This window comes from Cyprinus carpio, chromosome A10 (genome assembly GCF_018340385.1).
Source record: "Cyprinus carpio isolate SPL01 chromosome A10, ASM1834038v1, whole genome shotgun sequence".
NCBI lineage: Eukaryota > Metazoa > Chordata > Actinopteri > Cypriniformes > Cyprinidae > Cyprinus > Cyprinus carpio.
Window position 1 is genome coordinate 5,018,703 of NC_056581.1, and position 17,109 is coordinate 5,035,811.

Sequence of the window (17,109 nt, forward strand, 5' to 3'; positions counted from 1 at the left end):
TAACTCTGTAACCATAAGGGCTAGAAATATTCCCCCCCCCCCACCATTTAGAAATTTTGCAATTTGAAATGAAAATATGCATTTTGGTGCAGCTGCTGATATTTACAGTGGGTATAGAACAGAATCACTCCACTTTAAAATAATCACATTTTGTTGCTTTGCAGCCTGAAATGAAGATGGACACATTTTTGTTTTATCCAGCTGTATTTACTCCGTGCAACTTATAACATTCAAGTGAAAGATATAAATAAATGATTCCTGCAACTGCTTCAGAGTTGCTGTAGGTCTCTTGGTCGCCTCTCTGACCAGTTTCCTCCTGCTCTGTCATCAGTTTGGAGTGACGTCCTGATCCAGGGAGGGTCTGTGTTGTACCAAATACCTTCCACTTATTAATAATAGACTTCACTGTGCTTCTAGGCATTGATAAAGCCTTTGAATGTTTTGTATCCATCTCCTGACTTGTGCCTGTCCACAACTTTATCCCAGAGATCTTTAGACAGTGCCTTGCCACCCAGAGTTAATTGTTTGCTTCAGCTGCACTACCAAAGGCTGAAATGCTCCAGAAAGGTCTTTTCATGCAGAGCTAATCAAAATGACCACAGCTGATCACAGGTGAAAGTCAAATGGCTTTGTGTGCCACTGAGAAGAGTTTGAATAACCCAAAAAGATTGAGTTTACAACTTATTTTTAGGAGGGGGGTGATCCTTTTTCCAAATCAGTGATTCTGTTTTTTTTTTTTTTTTTTTCTGACATGCTGTTGTTATATCTTTCCCTTGGATGTTATAAGTTGCACGGAGTAAATACAGCTGGATCCGTCTTCATTTCAGACTGCAAAGCAACAAAATGTGATTATTTTTAAAGGAGGGTGATTCTTTCTATACCCACTGTAGATACAGTACAGCCAAAGGCTAAGATGAAATTCTCATATCTTATAAATCTATTAAATATTTCTAACAGTATATCAGACTACATAAAATCATTCTATATCTCTCAACATGTTTTAGTAAGATGATATTTAAATTCTTAATTTATGACTAGAGAGCTGTAGTTTTTTGTTGTTGTGGAAAACATATGAATCAGTGCAACAGAATAATGATTGCGAGATAAAGAAATAAACATTCCTCAAAAACGTATTGTATCATATTTGATAATGTTTAACATGCTTTTTCTACAAAAAGATGTATGGATAATCAAGTAAAGCTGTTTCAGCCCAGTAAATGTTCATCTTGAAATATTACTATTCTATTACATCTTGAAATATCTACTTTTCTAATTATTTTCTATTAAGTAATCAATTAAATATTACAAGATGAAAGTTATTCTTAGTGACACTAAAACTTACTTGCTGATAAAAGCTTATCAGTCAGACAGTGGAAAGCATGTAGCAGAACAGGTTTTTAGCAAAGTTTTGATCATGTTGTAATACTTTTGAAGCAGGAACAATTTTAAGTAGGAAGAAGTAAACAAACCTGTGGCTCCGCCTAGAACTCCAGTGATGCTTAACAGAGTCAGGATGAGAGACAGTTTAAAAGGACAGCTCTGTCCACTCACTGCAACACACTCGGAGCCTTGAGTTCAGAACCAGACTCAGGTAAGAACACAGGTGCTTAAAATTTCTCTTTAAATAAATTTCATTTTTTTAGTTTAATAGCACTTACAAAAAAGTATATGTAGTTATAGTTAAACTCTGCAATGCTGAATGCAAATGCAAAGAATTAATTTAGAGCAATTAATTGCTCAATTTAACAGACACTTCTCACTCAGACTTGTAAATGTTTTTCATATACTTTCAGAATAAATTCTAATTTTTTCATTAAAATACAATATAGATTCAATATTAAAACAAAATAATTTGTTGAAAAATTAAGTTCGATTAAAATACTGTTTTATACTGCAACCTTTTTATATGTTCATTGTTTTTTTTTATTTGAAGTTAATAATTATTTTTCACTTAAATGTAGAAAAATGTATGAGACAGTTATCATGAACAATTATCATATGCAGTTATCATAAACGTGATGTCTTTTATGTGCACACTCTCGAATGTCCCAATATGTGTTTCAGAGATGAATCTTCACACGTTTCTTTTTGTGGTGGGATGCTGTTGTGCCCTTTCATTGGGTGGTAAGTTTACCAATTAATCATGCGATCAAAAATGTACCAACAATTATAATTTTTTTTTTTTTTTTACAGAAAGTTATTATACAGAAATATATCAATTAGAAATAAAATGCATTAAACTGAACTTTTTGATTTTAAAATGCCATTCCATCCACCCACAGCGGCCAAAAAAAAAAAAAAAAAATCCCCACCATTAGGTACAATCACAGATAGTCTATAACAAAAATAATTAAATATATATTATAAATAATTAAATTAAATAATTACAATATTTTAGTAACAGTGATAATGGCAATATTAGCACTATTATTATTATTATAGAACCCTCATGTACAGAATCAAAAATCCTATTTAACAATGGCTGTCCAAGCTCATCCCAGAAAGCTCAATCCCAACCCCACGACAGCCCCTGCTTCATAGCCATTAGGGCTTCCTTCAATTTGTCTAAAGGAATTGGGGAATTCAGAGAAGGGAAATCCTGAAAAAATCCTGAATCCTGAAAAAAAGTTGTTACATAAAGTTTCACTAAAGACCAACTCTGATTTATATAGGTTCTGATAAAAAATATAAAAATTCTCTATTAATACCTTTGGGTTCATTAGTCAAGCCGTTGGAGGTTTGAATTGCCATAATATTTCAATATTTTTCAGAAAATTTCACAAGGGAATTACAGTGTAATGAAAATATGTCACTTTAACAAGTTCTTAATTTTAGAAATTGCTCTAAACCAAGCTGAAACAGTTTTTTGAGTAGCACCCTGCATCCTTGTCACAGATAGTTCCATGTTTGCAATGTCCAGGAAAGACAACCAGCATCTTTTGCCATTCCATATTAACTTGGCTATATGATTATATACGCCTTGAATATTTTTTTTAAAGCTATTGTGTGCAAAGACAAAGAAATCTCAACACCTAAATGTCTAAAGCTAGATACTATTGGCATACCAGCCCAGAGAATAGACTGAGAGGATGAATTGTTTAAATGCATTAATGCAGATTTATTCCAAATAATTAGAACAATTAGAATGACATAGGTCACGTGACTCCCCCCAATTAACCAACTGTTGATTAACAATATAGAATCAAGGCAAGCTGTGCACTATGACTACACAGATCACTTAATATGTCAGTGCATTGCTGCATGTTGTATTTTTTTGTATTATTATTATTATTATTGTATTGTTATGTATTATTAATCTTATACCAGGTCTTAGACTGAAGCAAGAATCTACCCAATTAATTACAGGTTTCACTAAGATTAATTTTTATTATCTCATGTTGTAATACCCTTTCCTTTTTTTAACAGAAGAAGAGAGTCCAGGGAGACCTTTCATTCTAGATTCAATCGAAGAAGCAAAGAAAATAGTGGATGCTGCTTACAAGTATTCCCGTGATGAGTGAGTAACATTTTAAGTAACATTTGTAAAGGAAACTTAGGTAAAAGTTAAATTTAGATAAATGAGGTAAATTTAGCTCAAAGCTCAAGTATTCCCGTGATGAGTGAGTAACATTTTAAGTAACATTTGTAAAGGAAACTTAGGTAAAAGTTAAATTTAGATAAATGAGGTAAATTTAGCTCAAAGCTCAAGTATTCCCGTGATGAGTGAGTAACATTTTAAGTAACATTTGTAAAGGAAACTTAGGTAAAAGTTAAATTTAGATAAATGAGGTAAATTTAGCTCAAAGCTCAAGTATTCCCGTGATGAGTGAGTAACATTTTAAGTAACATTTGTAAAGGAAACTTAGGTAAAAGTTAAATTTAGATAAATAAGGTAAATTTAGCTCAAAGGGAATAAAGAATTGTATTTATAGGGAGTGATGTAAGTTAATCGTCCATGCAGCGATCAACTGAACAGTCCATATCTATCAAATCTGCAATGGATGCTAATATTCAAAGGATTGTGAAAATATCTAGGGTTGTGCAGGTAACCTCAACACTAAGTCATTGTGTCGATGCTATTGGAATGCCTTAAGCATGTGCCGATGTCTGATATCACTTTAAGCTTATATTGGCCACGGCAGTCAGATGATGTCACTGTATGCATATCTATACAAGGGCGGTCATATTAAAAATCATCAATATCGAAGAAAGATTGTTTGAAGGAAGACACACAGGCTTGACTGAAGTATGGCAACATGATGCAGCATCTTGTTCTCTTTTCAGGGAATCGGGTGATATACATAACCCTAGACATTTCCTTTGAGGGAACTTGACTCTGAGTCTTGGCGTTAATGCTATGGGAATCAGATGCCCTTTAATGCTTACCTGGTTGCTCCTGCAACCAGACTGGCCCTAAGACCTAATCTATGATTTCAGCTTTGTCATGGATGGGGAATTAACCCCTTTGTCTTAACTCATAATTTTCTTTTTGTTAGATAGGCTGTGCCATTTTCAGAGCAATTTGTCTAGGGTTGCCAAAAGTTGCCAATGTTGGAGGGGGCTTTCCTAGGTGATACAATAATCTTTGGTGGAATAACTATTTAGATCATACTTTCTGGCGCCACATTTGATATGATCTCTTATTTTATGATTACATCATCACTGCCTCGTTTGCTCTATGGTCTTACAGTTATTAAGAATGCTGCCCAATATTCCTGTTCTGTCATCCCAGTCATTGATCTATTTATCTTTATAAATCTCCCCACTTCCAGGAGTCTAGCAAGGGTGCGCAGAGATGTAATCAAGCCTTCTGACAAGCTACGTCTACTGAAACAGCCAGCTCGAAAGACACGAGAGGCTGTGAGAGCCGCAGACTACATGGTGCAGACACTCAGGCTGATCAGTGAGAAAGCCCATCATGTACACAAGAGGTCCATCAATGCTACAAGTATGATAACACGCTGCAAAACTTGCAAAGCTCAGATCAGATCTATCACTGTCTGATATTTTATGCTCAAGACTTTCAATATGTGTTTTCTCCTAGATCTGCTGACTCAAGATGAACTTAACTCCATTAGACGTCTGACAGGCTGTACTGCTCAAACCCGGCCCCCATCTTGTAGGACCACACCCCTCTTAAACAAATATCGAACTATCACCAATGTCTGCAACAACCGGTCAGTCTTTCGCTAATTTTTACTCCTTAGCTCACTCTTAACACTCTTACTCTTAACAGCTAAATTTATAATTCCCAGGAGAAACCCAATCCTTGGTGCATCCAATACTGCTTTTGCCCGCTGGTTGCCTGCTCAATATGAAGATGGTATCTCCCAGCCCAAAGGTTGGGATCCCGACAGATTGTACAATGGTGCAATGCTGCCCCTGGTATGATGGAGATAACTAAGAATAGTTTACTTGACAATCAATGAGGCTACCAATCAATTAACAGTGTCTTAATTCTGTCTTTCTTATTGATTGCAGGTCAGACTGGTTTCAAATCGTATTCTAAGCACTGCAGATGCTGACATAGAGAGTGACCGTGAATTTACTTTCATGCTCACCATCTTTGGGCAATGGGTTGACCATGATCTGACTTTAACGCCTACCTCACCGAGCATTAAATCCTTCAGCAGTGGCCTCAACTGTGATCAGAGCTGTGAGCGCTCTGAACCCTGCTTCCCAATTCCGGTCAGTCAAGGATAGCCCCTCTGTCAAGGATTGTCTTAATCTTGTTCTCATATAATAACAGTCTTTAACGTTATATTTCATGTGTAAACACAGGCCCCTCCAGGAGATCAACGCCTGAAGCCTGACACCTGTCTCCCTTTTTTCCGCTCATCACCGGCCTGTGGTTCCGGGAACACTGCCTATATGTTTGGTGGGAACCCCACAGTTCGGGAACAGATCAATGCTCTAACAGCTTTCCTAGATGCTGGACAGGTTTACGGGTCCGAGGATGGACTAGCAAAGGAACTTCGAGACCTGACCAATGATGGTGGTCTTCTACGTGTCAATGATCAGTTCCTTGACAATGGACGAGAGCACCTGCCCTTTACCAGTGTAGAAAGCAAAATGTGTGCCACACGTCAGAAAACCCTTAATGACACAACCTTAACAGAGGTGCCTTGCTTTATTGCAGGTCAGTAACTCTTTCATTCTTAAAAAAATCTTATGCCTTCATAATAAAATTATCAGGCATATTCCTAGTCATCACTGATAAATCATGTATCAATAATGTATGACACAGGGTGAAAATTTGCTCAACTCCATTGTAGCAAATGCTAATGAATTCTTAATGTGTGCAGGAGATGTTCGTGTTGTTGAGAACATTGCCCTTACCTCATTACACACACTTTTCTTGAGGGAGCACAATAGATTGGCTCGTGCCCTCCATGTGCTCAATCCTACCTGGAGTAGCGAAACCCTCTATCAAGAGGCAAGAAAAATTGTGGGGGCCTACAACCAGGTAAAACACTCAATGAACTGTGCATCAGCACAAGCAGTTACATGCGGAGTACAACATAAATGCATGATCAACCTCTTCTTTCTCTTTTAGATCTTGGTGATTAATGAATACTTGTCACATATTGTGGGCCCTGATGCTTACAATAGACACATTGGACAATATCCAGGTTACAATGAGAGTGTGGACCCTACCATTGCGAACGTCTTCGCCACTGCAGCTTTCCGTTTTGCCCACCTAGCCATCCAACCTATCATACTTCGTCTTGATGAAAATTACCAGAACCATCCTCAATTTCCAAGTGTGCCCCTTTACGAGGCCTTCTTTTCTCCTTGGAGAGTGATCTTTGAGGGTGAGTTTGTGAGGCTTGTTGCAAAATAACTACTGAGTCCTAAATCTGCCACAACTGTCCTCTTTCAATCTTATTTTACTTCTTCATTACTTCTTTCTTAGGGGGCATTGATCCTCTGCTCCGTGGACTGATTGGTCGGCCTGCAAAACTGAATACACAGGACCATATGATGGTGAATGCTCTTAGAGAAAGGCTGTTTGCCTTTACATCCCACATTGCTTTGGACTTGGCTGCCCTCAACATGCAAAGAAGCCGTGACCACGGTATACCAGGTAAATATTCTGGACTCGAATGTAGAAAATTAACGCCAAGTCTTGAAACCTTTTAAACCCAAAGACATGAAGCCAACTACATGCAACATTTTTGAGAGAATACTTACTGGAAAGGATTATGTTGTTCCTTTTAAGGCTATAGTGCATGGCGTCGGTTCTGTGGACTGTCCGCCCCTCGGAATGAGCAAGAATTGGGTGTGGTGATGAACAACACAGAATTAGCTCACAGGCTGATTGAGCTTTATGGCACACCTGAAAACATTGACATTTGGTTGGGAGGCATCGCTGAACCTTTTGTTCCTGGTGGTCGTGTTGGTCCTCTTTTTGCCTGCCTCATCTCTACACAGTTCCAACGCATCCGTGAGGGTGACAGGTAAAGATCTCTGTATTTAATTCCGGGGTTGTCCAAGCCTTTACCTGGTGGGCCACTAACCTGCAGAGTTCAGCTCCAACCTTAATTAAACACGCCCGAACCAGCTAATCAAGGTCTTCAGGAAACTTCCAGGCAGGTGTGTTGGGGCAGGTTAGAACTAAACTCTACAGGACAATGGTCCAGGAGCAGGACAGGACACCCCTGATTTGGTATATGAGACTAGTATCTGTTTGAGAGGTGTTAATGCAAAGTGTCACGTTGTATTCAGGTTATGGTGGGAGAACAATGGAGTGTTCACCACCAAACAAAAAGCATCACTGGCCTCTGTGTCACTAGCCCGCATCATCTGTGACAACACCGGAATCAGCAGAGTTCCACACAATCCTTTCCGCTTCACCAGTCCTGCCGATTTTATCAACTGTGAGGATATCCCAGCCTTTGACCTCACCCCTTGGATTGAAACCGGTAAGGCACCAGAGCAAAAGAGCTCTTCGATGCATATGAGTGTTGATTGAATCTACGTTTTGATTATCATTCTGAATCCAATTCATAGTCTTTTTTCAGCTTTTTGTTATTTTTTATGAAACTTACCCACATTAAAGTGTTTAAAAAAATAATGCATGAAGCTAGAATAAAATGTTTTTGTTTACAAGCAGATACCCTGTTCTTTCTTTGGATGTTTTGGATGTTCAGATATTCATGTAACAAAATATATACAAATTAAAACCTAAATGGGGATATAGTAGTACACTTAAAGTATGACGTAAAGTTCACTTAAAGAAAACTTACAAGTATACTTGCAGTATAAAACTACTAAACTAGTAGTTTACTGAGACTATACTTCAAAGTATTTAATTAGTAAACTATCAGTATACCTACAAGTTCACTTTTAGTATAATTGCAGTACAAACTACAAACATAGAGGTAAACTAGTTGTGTACTCAAACTTTGCTACTGTTATACTTAAAGTATACTTAAAAGTATAGTTTGAATACACAGGACCATTTATATACTAGAAAGTGGGCCAATTTAGTCCCAAGGAGTACTGAAACAGTACACTTATAAGTATACTACTAGAACACAGATATTTGTATACTTGCTACATAAAGTATACTTAAAATATACTCCTCACCCACCAAACCATAAATAACAAAATAAACATTAAGAACAAAAATTTAAGATAATTTTATACATAAAACATCTTCCTCTGACTGGAATTTTTCTGCCTAAGCTTCTTACTACTGTTATATGTGCTTGTAGAGTACCTAATTTTAGTTTTATAGGCACATATCCAATATTGTCAGATGTGGTCTCCGTGGTTAGGTTGACCTGTATTGGTGTTTGACCTTCCGGGTAATGGTGGCAATTCAAACACTGGAAATGTTTGTTTTTTTCCTAATTGCAAGCAAATAGAACAAGTAATTTATTAAAAAGCTTTGATTTAATTTAAAATGACAATTCCCAACAAAACCTCTTAACAGGACATAGCTTGAGTAGCTGCTTCTTTGCTGTACACTGGATTGGCTGCACCTGAACTGCACCAAAGCTTTAGTCCTGCTGTCTTCCTTTTGCTTGCTTCAAGGGGCATCTTTCACATTTAAAACTGTGATTCCAAACAGTTTGGCTTATAGTACAAACATATAACATCTATTCATTACCCCTCAGATACAGACTTCTTCCAAGGACCTCCTGGACCCAGAGGACCTCCGGGGAAACCTGGTAAGCCAGTCATACATCAAAAATGCCCTCTAGATTTACCATCAACACAAAGCCAAACTCACTCAGTCTTTTTTAAATTATTATTTAAGCCACATAACAGAACTAATCAGTGGAGCCAAAATGACAACATCACAGCTAATTTATATATATAAACACTTAACAATTGTTTGTAATTTTCTCAAATATTAAATTTTTCCAGGTCCACAAGGTGTAGCTGGCCCGCCTGGACCTCCAGGACCTCCCATTAATACCACAGGACAACAGTCTGCCTACTTTGCTTCTGTTGGCACCATCCTTCCTGTCACTGCTAAGGTTGTTGTGTTCAGTCAGGTCCTTTACAATGGACAGAACCATTATAACCAAACATCAGGACAGTTCGTCTGCAAGATACCTGGTGTATATGAATTCCAGTTCTCATGCATAGGAACTAATACTTTGGGCACCGTGACCTTAAAGAAAAATGATGCTGTACAGCTAACTGCTGAAACAATCAACATATCAGCTGCACGATCATTGGCTGAAGGGAGTGTGGTGCTGAACCTGCAGACAGGAGACCGTGTGTGGATAGAGGTTTCTAAGGGTGCTAATGGTATAAGCAAATCCAGCTATTTCTCTGGCCATATTCTTTTCCCTGTTTAAGGAAACTATTGCTTATAATGCATGGCCTTTAACCTTTCATAAACCAATTGTTTTTATTTTCAGTTGCGTACAAATGTGCATATCATGTTGATAAGGACAGCCAAAAACAGCCTATAAAATGCAGTTTCTAAATCTGTTACATTTCTGTCTTCAAGAAAATGTATTCTTTCTTACTGTGATCTTAAGTAGTTGTCTATTTTGTGCTGTTGTTTTATTAATAAGATATGACAACATTAGCTATGCAAATTTAAGATTTCAGTTATACTTTAATGTTTGAATTTACAGTTTTAGAAATATTGTATAAACATAAATTATTCATCATTTAGCAACACTGATATAATTACTCATTCACTAACTTCTGTACTGTATGTTGATATTTTTTTGGGGTTGATTTTATTGTCAGCTTGCAACCAAAATATTCTGTAGTCCATTTTGTGACAGTTATTTTTGTGTATGCTTTTAGCAATGTTAAAAAAAATAAATTTTGTTTTTACAGTCAGTTGACTATCTGCCTATGATTATCTCAAGGTGCACTTGAAAGCAGAATTGAAGTATCTGACCATTGCAGTGTCATGCAGGAACAATCAAAATGGCAGCAGCTTCAGAAATGAGATTTAGTAGTTATCTCAAAACATGTTAAATAGTCCAGTTAACCATTACATAGACTATCCCAGATAGCAAGCGGACATCGATTCAATGTCAGTATTTGGTGATAAAGGCAGTAGCAATAAACTTGAGTTGGGTTGAAGATGTAACTTATTTTTAATGAACAAAAACATCTCTACATTAATAATAGTTTGTTTTGCTACAGTAAATCCATGGTAAATGTTATTTATTTGTAGATTGAAAAGCCTTCTAACTGGATCGTTTCGGCACAATGTTTCTTCTGTTTTCTGCAAATGTTGTTGAGAATGTCAGCTCTTTCATCTAGCTTTAAACTACTTTAAATTAACAAGACAAGAGTGATTTGTATCAGAAAATTAATCTGCACTGAACTCAAATGTTTCTCAATGGATCTTACTGCCCTGTTTTAGTTGTCGGGTAATCGAGAACAGTCAGCGAGTAAATGCATTTGTTCTGAGCTGGTGCTGAACTTTCTTTTTGCCAGAGCTGTTAAATCAGCCCCTTCAGGATTTAGTTTTTTTTTTTTTTTTTTTTATTAATTAAAAATTGTGATTTTTTTTTTTTTTTTTATAATTAGGATAGCACATATTAAATATTATTTTAGATGCACAATAGTCATACATGACGCAAAGAAAAAAGAAAGTGCATAAAGCTTGTTTATTTTGAAAAGAAACAAGTCACAAAAGGACAATAAGTACAACATAAAGATACAGATACAGACAGTGATTTAAAGGGATAGCTCACCTAAAATTGAAAATTAGCCCATGATTTACTCACCCTAAAGCCATCGTAGGTATGACTTTCTTCTTTCAGATGAATCCAACTGGAGTTTCCACGAGAATCCATGTCGAAGAATTCTGACATAAGCCAAGAGGAGACTGGTTTTCCTTTGCTAAAGTGAAGAAACTTTGCCTTCTTTTTCTCCTGTTAACAAACGTTAGTTTTTGCAAGACTAGCATATTCTCACCGGAGCTGACACTAGGCCTACGTCATATAAAACATCTTCGGCATATGACAGTTAGTGCAAGCTACAGAAAAATGGTTATAACTTTTTAAATATAGACATGTTTCTTACAAAAATGCATCGATTCGCTACAGGAAGCCTTTATTCAACCTCCCAATGCCATGTGAGGCACTTTTTATGACGGATGGATGCGCTTTATTGGACTTCTTTTGGACTGCATCTGCCCACTGCCAACAACAATTTTTATATAACACCGATTGGATACTTCTAAAAGAAGAAAGTCATATACACCTAGAATGGCTTGAGGGTGAGTAAATCATGGGCTAATTTTCATTTTAGGGTGAACTATCTCTTTAATAGAGTGATGGAATCATGCATATTCATTGGCTGATGGCGCAGGTGCCACCCTGACGTCACTACGTCATCCACTCTCATACTAGCGAACACGCCATCTGCTCCTCAGATTTCCTTCCTTCAGACGCGGATGTTTAGTCCTTCAGAATTTTATCTGGCCTGTCTTTTTGCTTATTTCTTCAAGTTTCTCTTTAGCACTTCAGCGACTGCATTCAGTGGAACCTCGATTCTCCTGACGGTGAAGTGCTATGGAGTTACATTACTGCCAGCCGCCATGCACTCGCTTTATAACATCATTGTAAAATATCATTGCATCACACATCTGCATCGCTTCATCACATTCAGTGTGAAAGGCTCTTAAGGCAAATAGTTGTCCCCTACCCTTAAACCTAACCATTTGTCAATATAAAACACAGGATTTAATCAAAGCTTACCATCATGTAAAAAAAGATAATATAAAATAAAAATATTAATGAAAATATTATGAATAATATGTATATATATATATATTCATTTCAAAGTGAAAGTTTTGCTTTGGCAATTCATAACCCTGTCGAAGCATCATCAGTTTGCACATAAAGAGTGAGTACAATGCTACATGACATAAACTAAACATTTAATATCACTTATGGTAATTAACACTTTACAATAAACTTTATTAATGAACCTTAGTTAACTACTTTAGTTAACATGAACTCATAATGAAAAAGTCTTTAAAGCATTAATTAATCATAGTTAATGTTAGTTTGGTAACACTTTATTTTAAGGTGTCCCTGTTACACGTTACATGTACTATTATAATAACAATTAATTATGCATAATTACATGCAAGTAACCCTAATCCAAATCCTAATCCTAACCCTAAATAATCCTAACCCCTATAGTAAGTACATGTAGTTAATTAATATTAGTCGGTACTTAAATGTATAATTACACTGTAACAAGAGAATTTAAAGAACCTGAGCTAACTTACAATGAATGGTTTTAAAGATTCATAACATTAAAAAAGATTTGTAAATACTGTAACAAATGTATTGCTCATTGGTAATTCATGCTAGTTAATGCATTAACTAAGGAAGGTTATTGTAAAGTGATTCCCAATAATTTAACTGTAATAGTTTCAGATAAAATACTAAAGTGACATATAGATATTTTGATGTTTTTATGACAGTGGTGTCTAACACGAAGTGTAAGACAAATAACTGTAGCAACTACAATAATTTAACCCAAACTAGGGTTACCACAGAAAATATTTGCATAATACAGGGAGTGTAGTGAACATCCTCTAATAACTAAAAAAAAAAAAAAAAAAAAAAAATGCATTATCACTGATCAAATGTTTACTGCAAAGTAATTCTTCATACATTAGATAATATTGTAAATGAACTCTGAAAGCTTCTGCAAGCCACTGAAGAGATTGATAAAATATGGGGAGATCAATGATGTTGCTTGTGCAACCGTATTTATTTTTGTTAAAATAACAAAAAACTTGTTTTTATATGTGTTTGTATTTTATCTTGTTTGCTTAAGATATTATCCAAGCATATGATTTTGTGACCCTCATTTTCAACTTAAAAAGCAAATTTAATCATGAAAATTTAGGAAAGGAGGAAAAATACTGTGGTTTTGATCCAGCAGGTCCATCAGCCTTTCATACAAGCTATTAATGCACAGATGGTAAGATGTTAAAATTCACACAAATGCTGGAAAACTTTTATTCTGTTTTTTTTAAAGAGAGAGGGATAAAGAAACAGAATGGGAGGTAAAGAGATTTGTTTATAGGGACAAATCAAAACAAAATAATTAACATTTTTTGTGAATTATTCCTTTAATAATGTTACAGAAGTGTTAATTCAAAGGCAAAAGAAAAAAAAATACTGTAACCCAAAGTCTGAACTCTAACCGTTGACAGGATGCACCCATATTTCACAAAGACGAAGCAGAGTGTTGTTCAGTAGCATGTCAACCAACAGTTGGACGTATTTTTCAACCAACTTATTGCACTGTGGCTAAACCAGATGAGGAAACTCACTGCACAAAATCTCCAGCAGCACAGTTATGATGCTCTGTAGGGTACAAAATCACAAAACAACAGGAATCAAGGTTTTTCTAATTAAATGTAAAACATTGAAGACTCCAGCTCTGTGTAGGTTTTGAATAGCATACTAACTATTCCTGCAGTGTACAGTATGCATACATAAAATATTCAGAGGATCTGCAACATTTGAAAAAGTGAAGTGTATAGGCAGCACTGTGTGCCATAACACAATGTGCTTGATTCGTCCTTTTATTTCCATTGTCTAAAAACAAAATGAACCACCTTATTTCAATGTCTGTTTTGACTTATCATTTGATCAGACTACCAAATCATAAGCTATTTTTAAACAAAATTGAATTAATGCCAAATGTATCTTTTTATTTCAAAGCTAATTAGATTATGTGAGAACAGTGTAGCATACTGAAACATTTATTAACACTTTGAAATTACCAGTTAAATGAAATTCCTGGTGAAAAAGAGGTGCGCTTTAGCATACTTTTAAAAAGAGCATTATTATGGAAATGATATCCTTTAATAGAATATACTTAAGTGTGATTTAAATATTCAGTTCAGTTGTGGTCTTAAATTTGTAAATAAACTTGGTTGTATAAGTCATTTAACTTAAATTATATTAAACTGTCTTTAAAAATGTAGTTGTATCTCATATAACATATAAAAAGTTTAAAAGCTTGAGAATATCATTATGTGCACTTGTGTAGCCTTTTATTTCACTGATATTCTATTATCTTAAAATATAGTTTTTTTAAATACTTTTAAGATTTTAAGAGTGCACATTCAATTCAATTAAGCACACTTCTTTTTCACAAGGGATAGCAAGCAGTATAGAATACTACACACTATTGAGTAAGAAGTATGCTATTATTCTGAACTCTGTGTAATGTGATTTTTCACCTGAGTCCTCTCTCCGGGAAACAGATACTCAAGTGTGCTCACAACGTATGTGCAAAAAGAGCACTGAATGGCAGTCTCTATCTGTGTTAGAAAGCAGAGAAACTTAGTACGTGGTGTAGAACATGCAGACAACAGCATCTAAATAACTTCCTCTAAATGTTACCTTCATAGTTGGCACTGGTACATTTTTTGACATTTGATTAAGCAACAGATCTCTAATCTTGGCACTGTCACGTCCTCCACACATTCCAAGAAATGTACTGTTGTCACTGGGTTGCTGGAGTGAAAGATTAATGGGATTAGCAGTAAAACAAACATGTTCTCAACCAAACACGAATCGAAACAGAACATAGAAGAAGATAAAGCATCATGTTTAGTCATTGTATATTGCATTTAAATCTGATTGTAGGTAAGGTGGATGTGTTAGTATGGATACCATACAAAGTCTGTGAAGGACCAGAGAAACACACACCAAAGTCATCTTGTTTATGAATGAGAAGTTCAAAACAAGACTCCTTAAAAAGAGCCGAAGCAATACACTTCTGTCTTTCAAATCTTCTTTAAGACATGCTGAAAATCATGCAAATCTGAGATAAAAGAAGTTGGAATCATGTTAAGACTCTGTCTTCCCCAAAAGCTTTGGTGACTGTAAATTCACTAATGGATCCTGATTTTCAGTGCATTGTTAAAAACCAACACTCTCACTTCAATCTGCTTCTCCTAGATAAAGATAAAGCACTGTATCTCAGACATCATGGGACCATGAATTATTATTCACTATAACATCTGTCTGAAAGTGTGTGTGTGTGTGTGTGTGTGTGTGTGTGTGTGTGTGTGTGTGTGTGTGTACGTGTGCAATCTACCTGGATGTCTTCATTGGAAAAGAGGCCCTTCAGGAGATCAAAAATCTGTGCAGTCTTGACACGTCACCCATCTACAGTATACAACATATTTTAGAATATTCAAAGGCCTAGTTTCCATTGCTTTATTTGTAAGTTTTATCTTATCAAATGTTTAATCTTAAAGGCGCAGAAATAAAGAGAACTGAGACTTGTGGGATTCTTAAAAGTTTGAGGTTGGTGTATTTCAGGTGCTTGTGTGAGTGCTTTGAGGATATGAAAATGATAACTTCTATTTTCTTTAATCAATCAACTGCATCTGTCTTAGAAATAAGAATAATTCTTCGAATATTATATTAATTCGCATTATAATTTTAATTTTTTTTTAAAATAAGCCCAGTCCAACTGTAGATTTATGACATGAAAACTGTCCAAATGTAGATTTACAGGATCGGTTTGTTTAATAAGTATGTAACAAACGAAACAAAAGCATTGAACATTCCTAAAACTCACCGCATTGCCATCCACACCCATCAGGACATTCATCATGCGTGTTCTATCAACAGATCTTGTTTTGCCTATTAAATATATATATATATATTAAAGAAACTCACTGAATTTACATGAAAGATGAAAACGACAGTGCAGGCTATGTTCAGAACTGCATGTGTTTGGAAAAAGAAATTACAGCATGACAATATTACTGTGAGAAATGTGTACAGATGTAAACAAATTCAAATTAGTTTTGAAGAAGATTGTAAATTGCCTGGTTGGCTTAAATCTGGCACACTTAATATTGCTAATTATTATATTTCGTCACTCACCATAGTTCCATATTTGTAATTCAGTAAATATTCATACAGATCATTTCCTTTACCTGAGCCTAAGGCAGCGAAAAGGAGAAACACGAGTTTAAGGGCAGTCATTTCTTCAGTCACAGAAGGTTGCAGAACCAATGTAAAATTCTCAAATTTGGCCATGTATATAGCGACAGGAAAGTTCACCTCAAAGAGGACCTACCCTTTATATACATATAATGCCCCAAAAGCACAAGCCAGGCATGATAACATAGAGCCTTCACTGTGCAACTGAGAAAGCTGTAGGCCTACTGTACAAATAATGTTGCTTAATCACATTATTCGACAAATAAAGCCAATATTTGTCACGTCTCCAGATTTGTAATTCTTGCTTGGGCATGCATTTCTAGTTAAATGGCTCATAGTCAGGATAGAGCCATTCTAAAACACATGGTGGATCATAAAACGTAAATAAAACATAAATACTCACATTATGTCAACAATGGGATAATCACAATAATTAATGATTTTTTTTTCATATTCATTTTAATGTTACATTAAATGTTGGCATTGTATAGCAATTATAAAAATGATATGGTCACAAAAGAATATATTTTAAAGAATGTTGGTAACCAAACAGTTAAGAAGAAAGAACCTCACAGGTTAGGAACAACGTGAGGTTGAGTAAATGATGACAGAATTTTTTTCATTATAAATGTCTTTACTGTCACTTTAGATCAATTTACTGCATCCTTGGAGAAAA

General features: G+C 35.6%; 1 protein-coding gene and 1 long non-coding RNA gene across 3 annotated transcripts; one reads left to right on the forward strand and one right to left on the reverse strand.

The window, feature by feature from the left end:
* The first annotated feature begins 1,309 nt into the window (after nt 1-1,309).
* On the forward strand, nt 1,310-10,317 carry LOC109055972 (myeloperoxidase-like). Of its 2 annotated transcripts, none has more exons than XM_042764832.1 (15): nt 1,310-1,603; nt 2,065-2,124; nt 3,427-3,517; nt 4,773-4,948; nt 5,045-5,177; nt 5,256-5,385; nt 5,482-5,688; nt 5,782-6,139; nt 6,306-6,466; nt 6,557-6,815; nt 6,917-7,087; nt 7,223-7,460; nt 7,729-7,925; nt 9,126-9,179; nt 9,379-10,317. In XM_042764832.1, the coding sequence occupies exons 2-15, from the start codon at nt 2,067-2,069 to the stop codon at nt 9,816-9,818; spliced, it is 2,673 nt and encodes an 890-aa protein (XP_042620766.1). In that variant the 5' UTR covers nt 1,310-1,603; nt 2,065-2,066; the 3' UTR covers nt 9,819-10,317. The 2 variants fall into 2 exon arrangements, with proteins under 2 accessions (XP_042620766.1, XP_042620765.1); XM_042764831.1 differs by having other exon boundaries at nt 1,313-1,591.
* A 2,915-nt stretch (nt 10,318-13,232) lies between these two features.
* Nucleotides 13,233-16,519, reverse strand: LOC109079577. Its single transcript, XR_006160964.1, has 6 exons — nt 16,374-16,519; nt 16,063-16,127; nt 15,574-15,644; nt 14,874-14,987; nt 14,711-14,791; nt 13,233-13,826 (listed from the first exon to the last, which is right to left on the reverse strand). It is a non-coding gene; the product is annotated as an uncharacterized LOC109079577 (long non-coding RNA).
* Nucleotides 16,520-17,109: the final 590 nt, after the last annotated feature.

Coding starts and splice junctions, on each gene's coding strand:
- LOC109055972 (XM_042764832.1), top strand. CDS start 2,067: ATGAATCTTCACACGTTTCTTTTTGTGGTGGGATGCTGTTGTGCCCTT. Junction 2,125..3,426: donor TTGTGCCCTTTCATTGGGTG/GTAAGTTTACCA, acceptor TTTTTTTAACAG/AAGAAGAGAGTCCAGGGAGA. Junction 7,926..9,125: donor CACCCCTTGGATTGAAACCG/GTAAGGCACCAG, acceptor ATTACCCCTCAG/ATACAGACTTCTTCCAAGGA.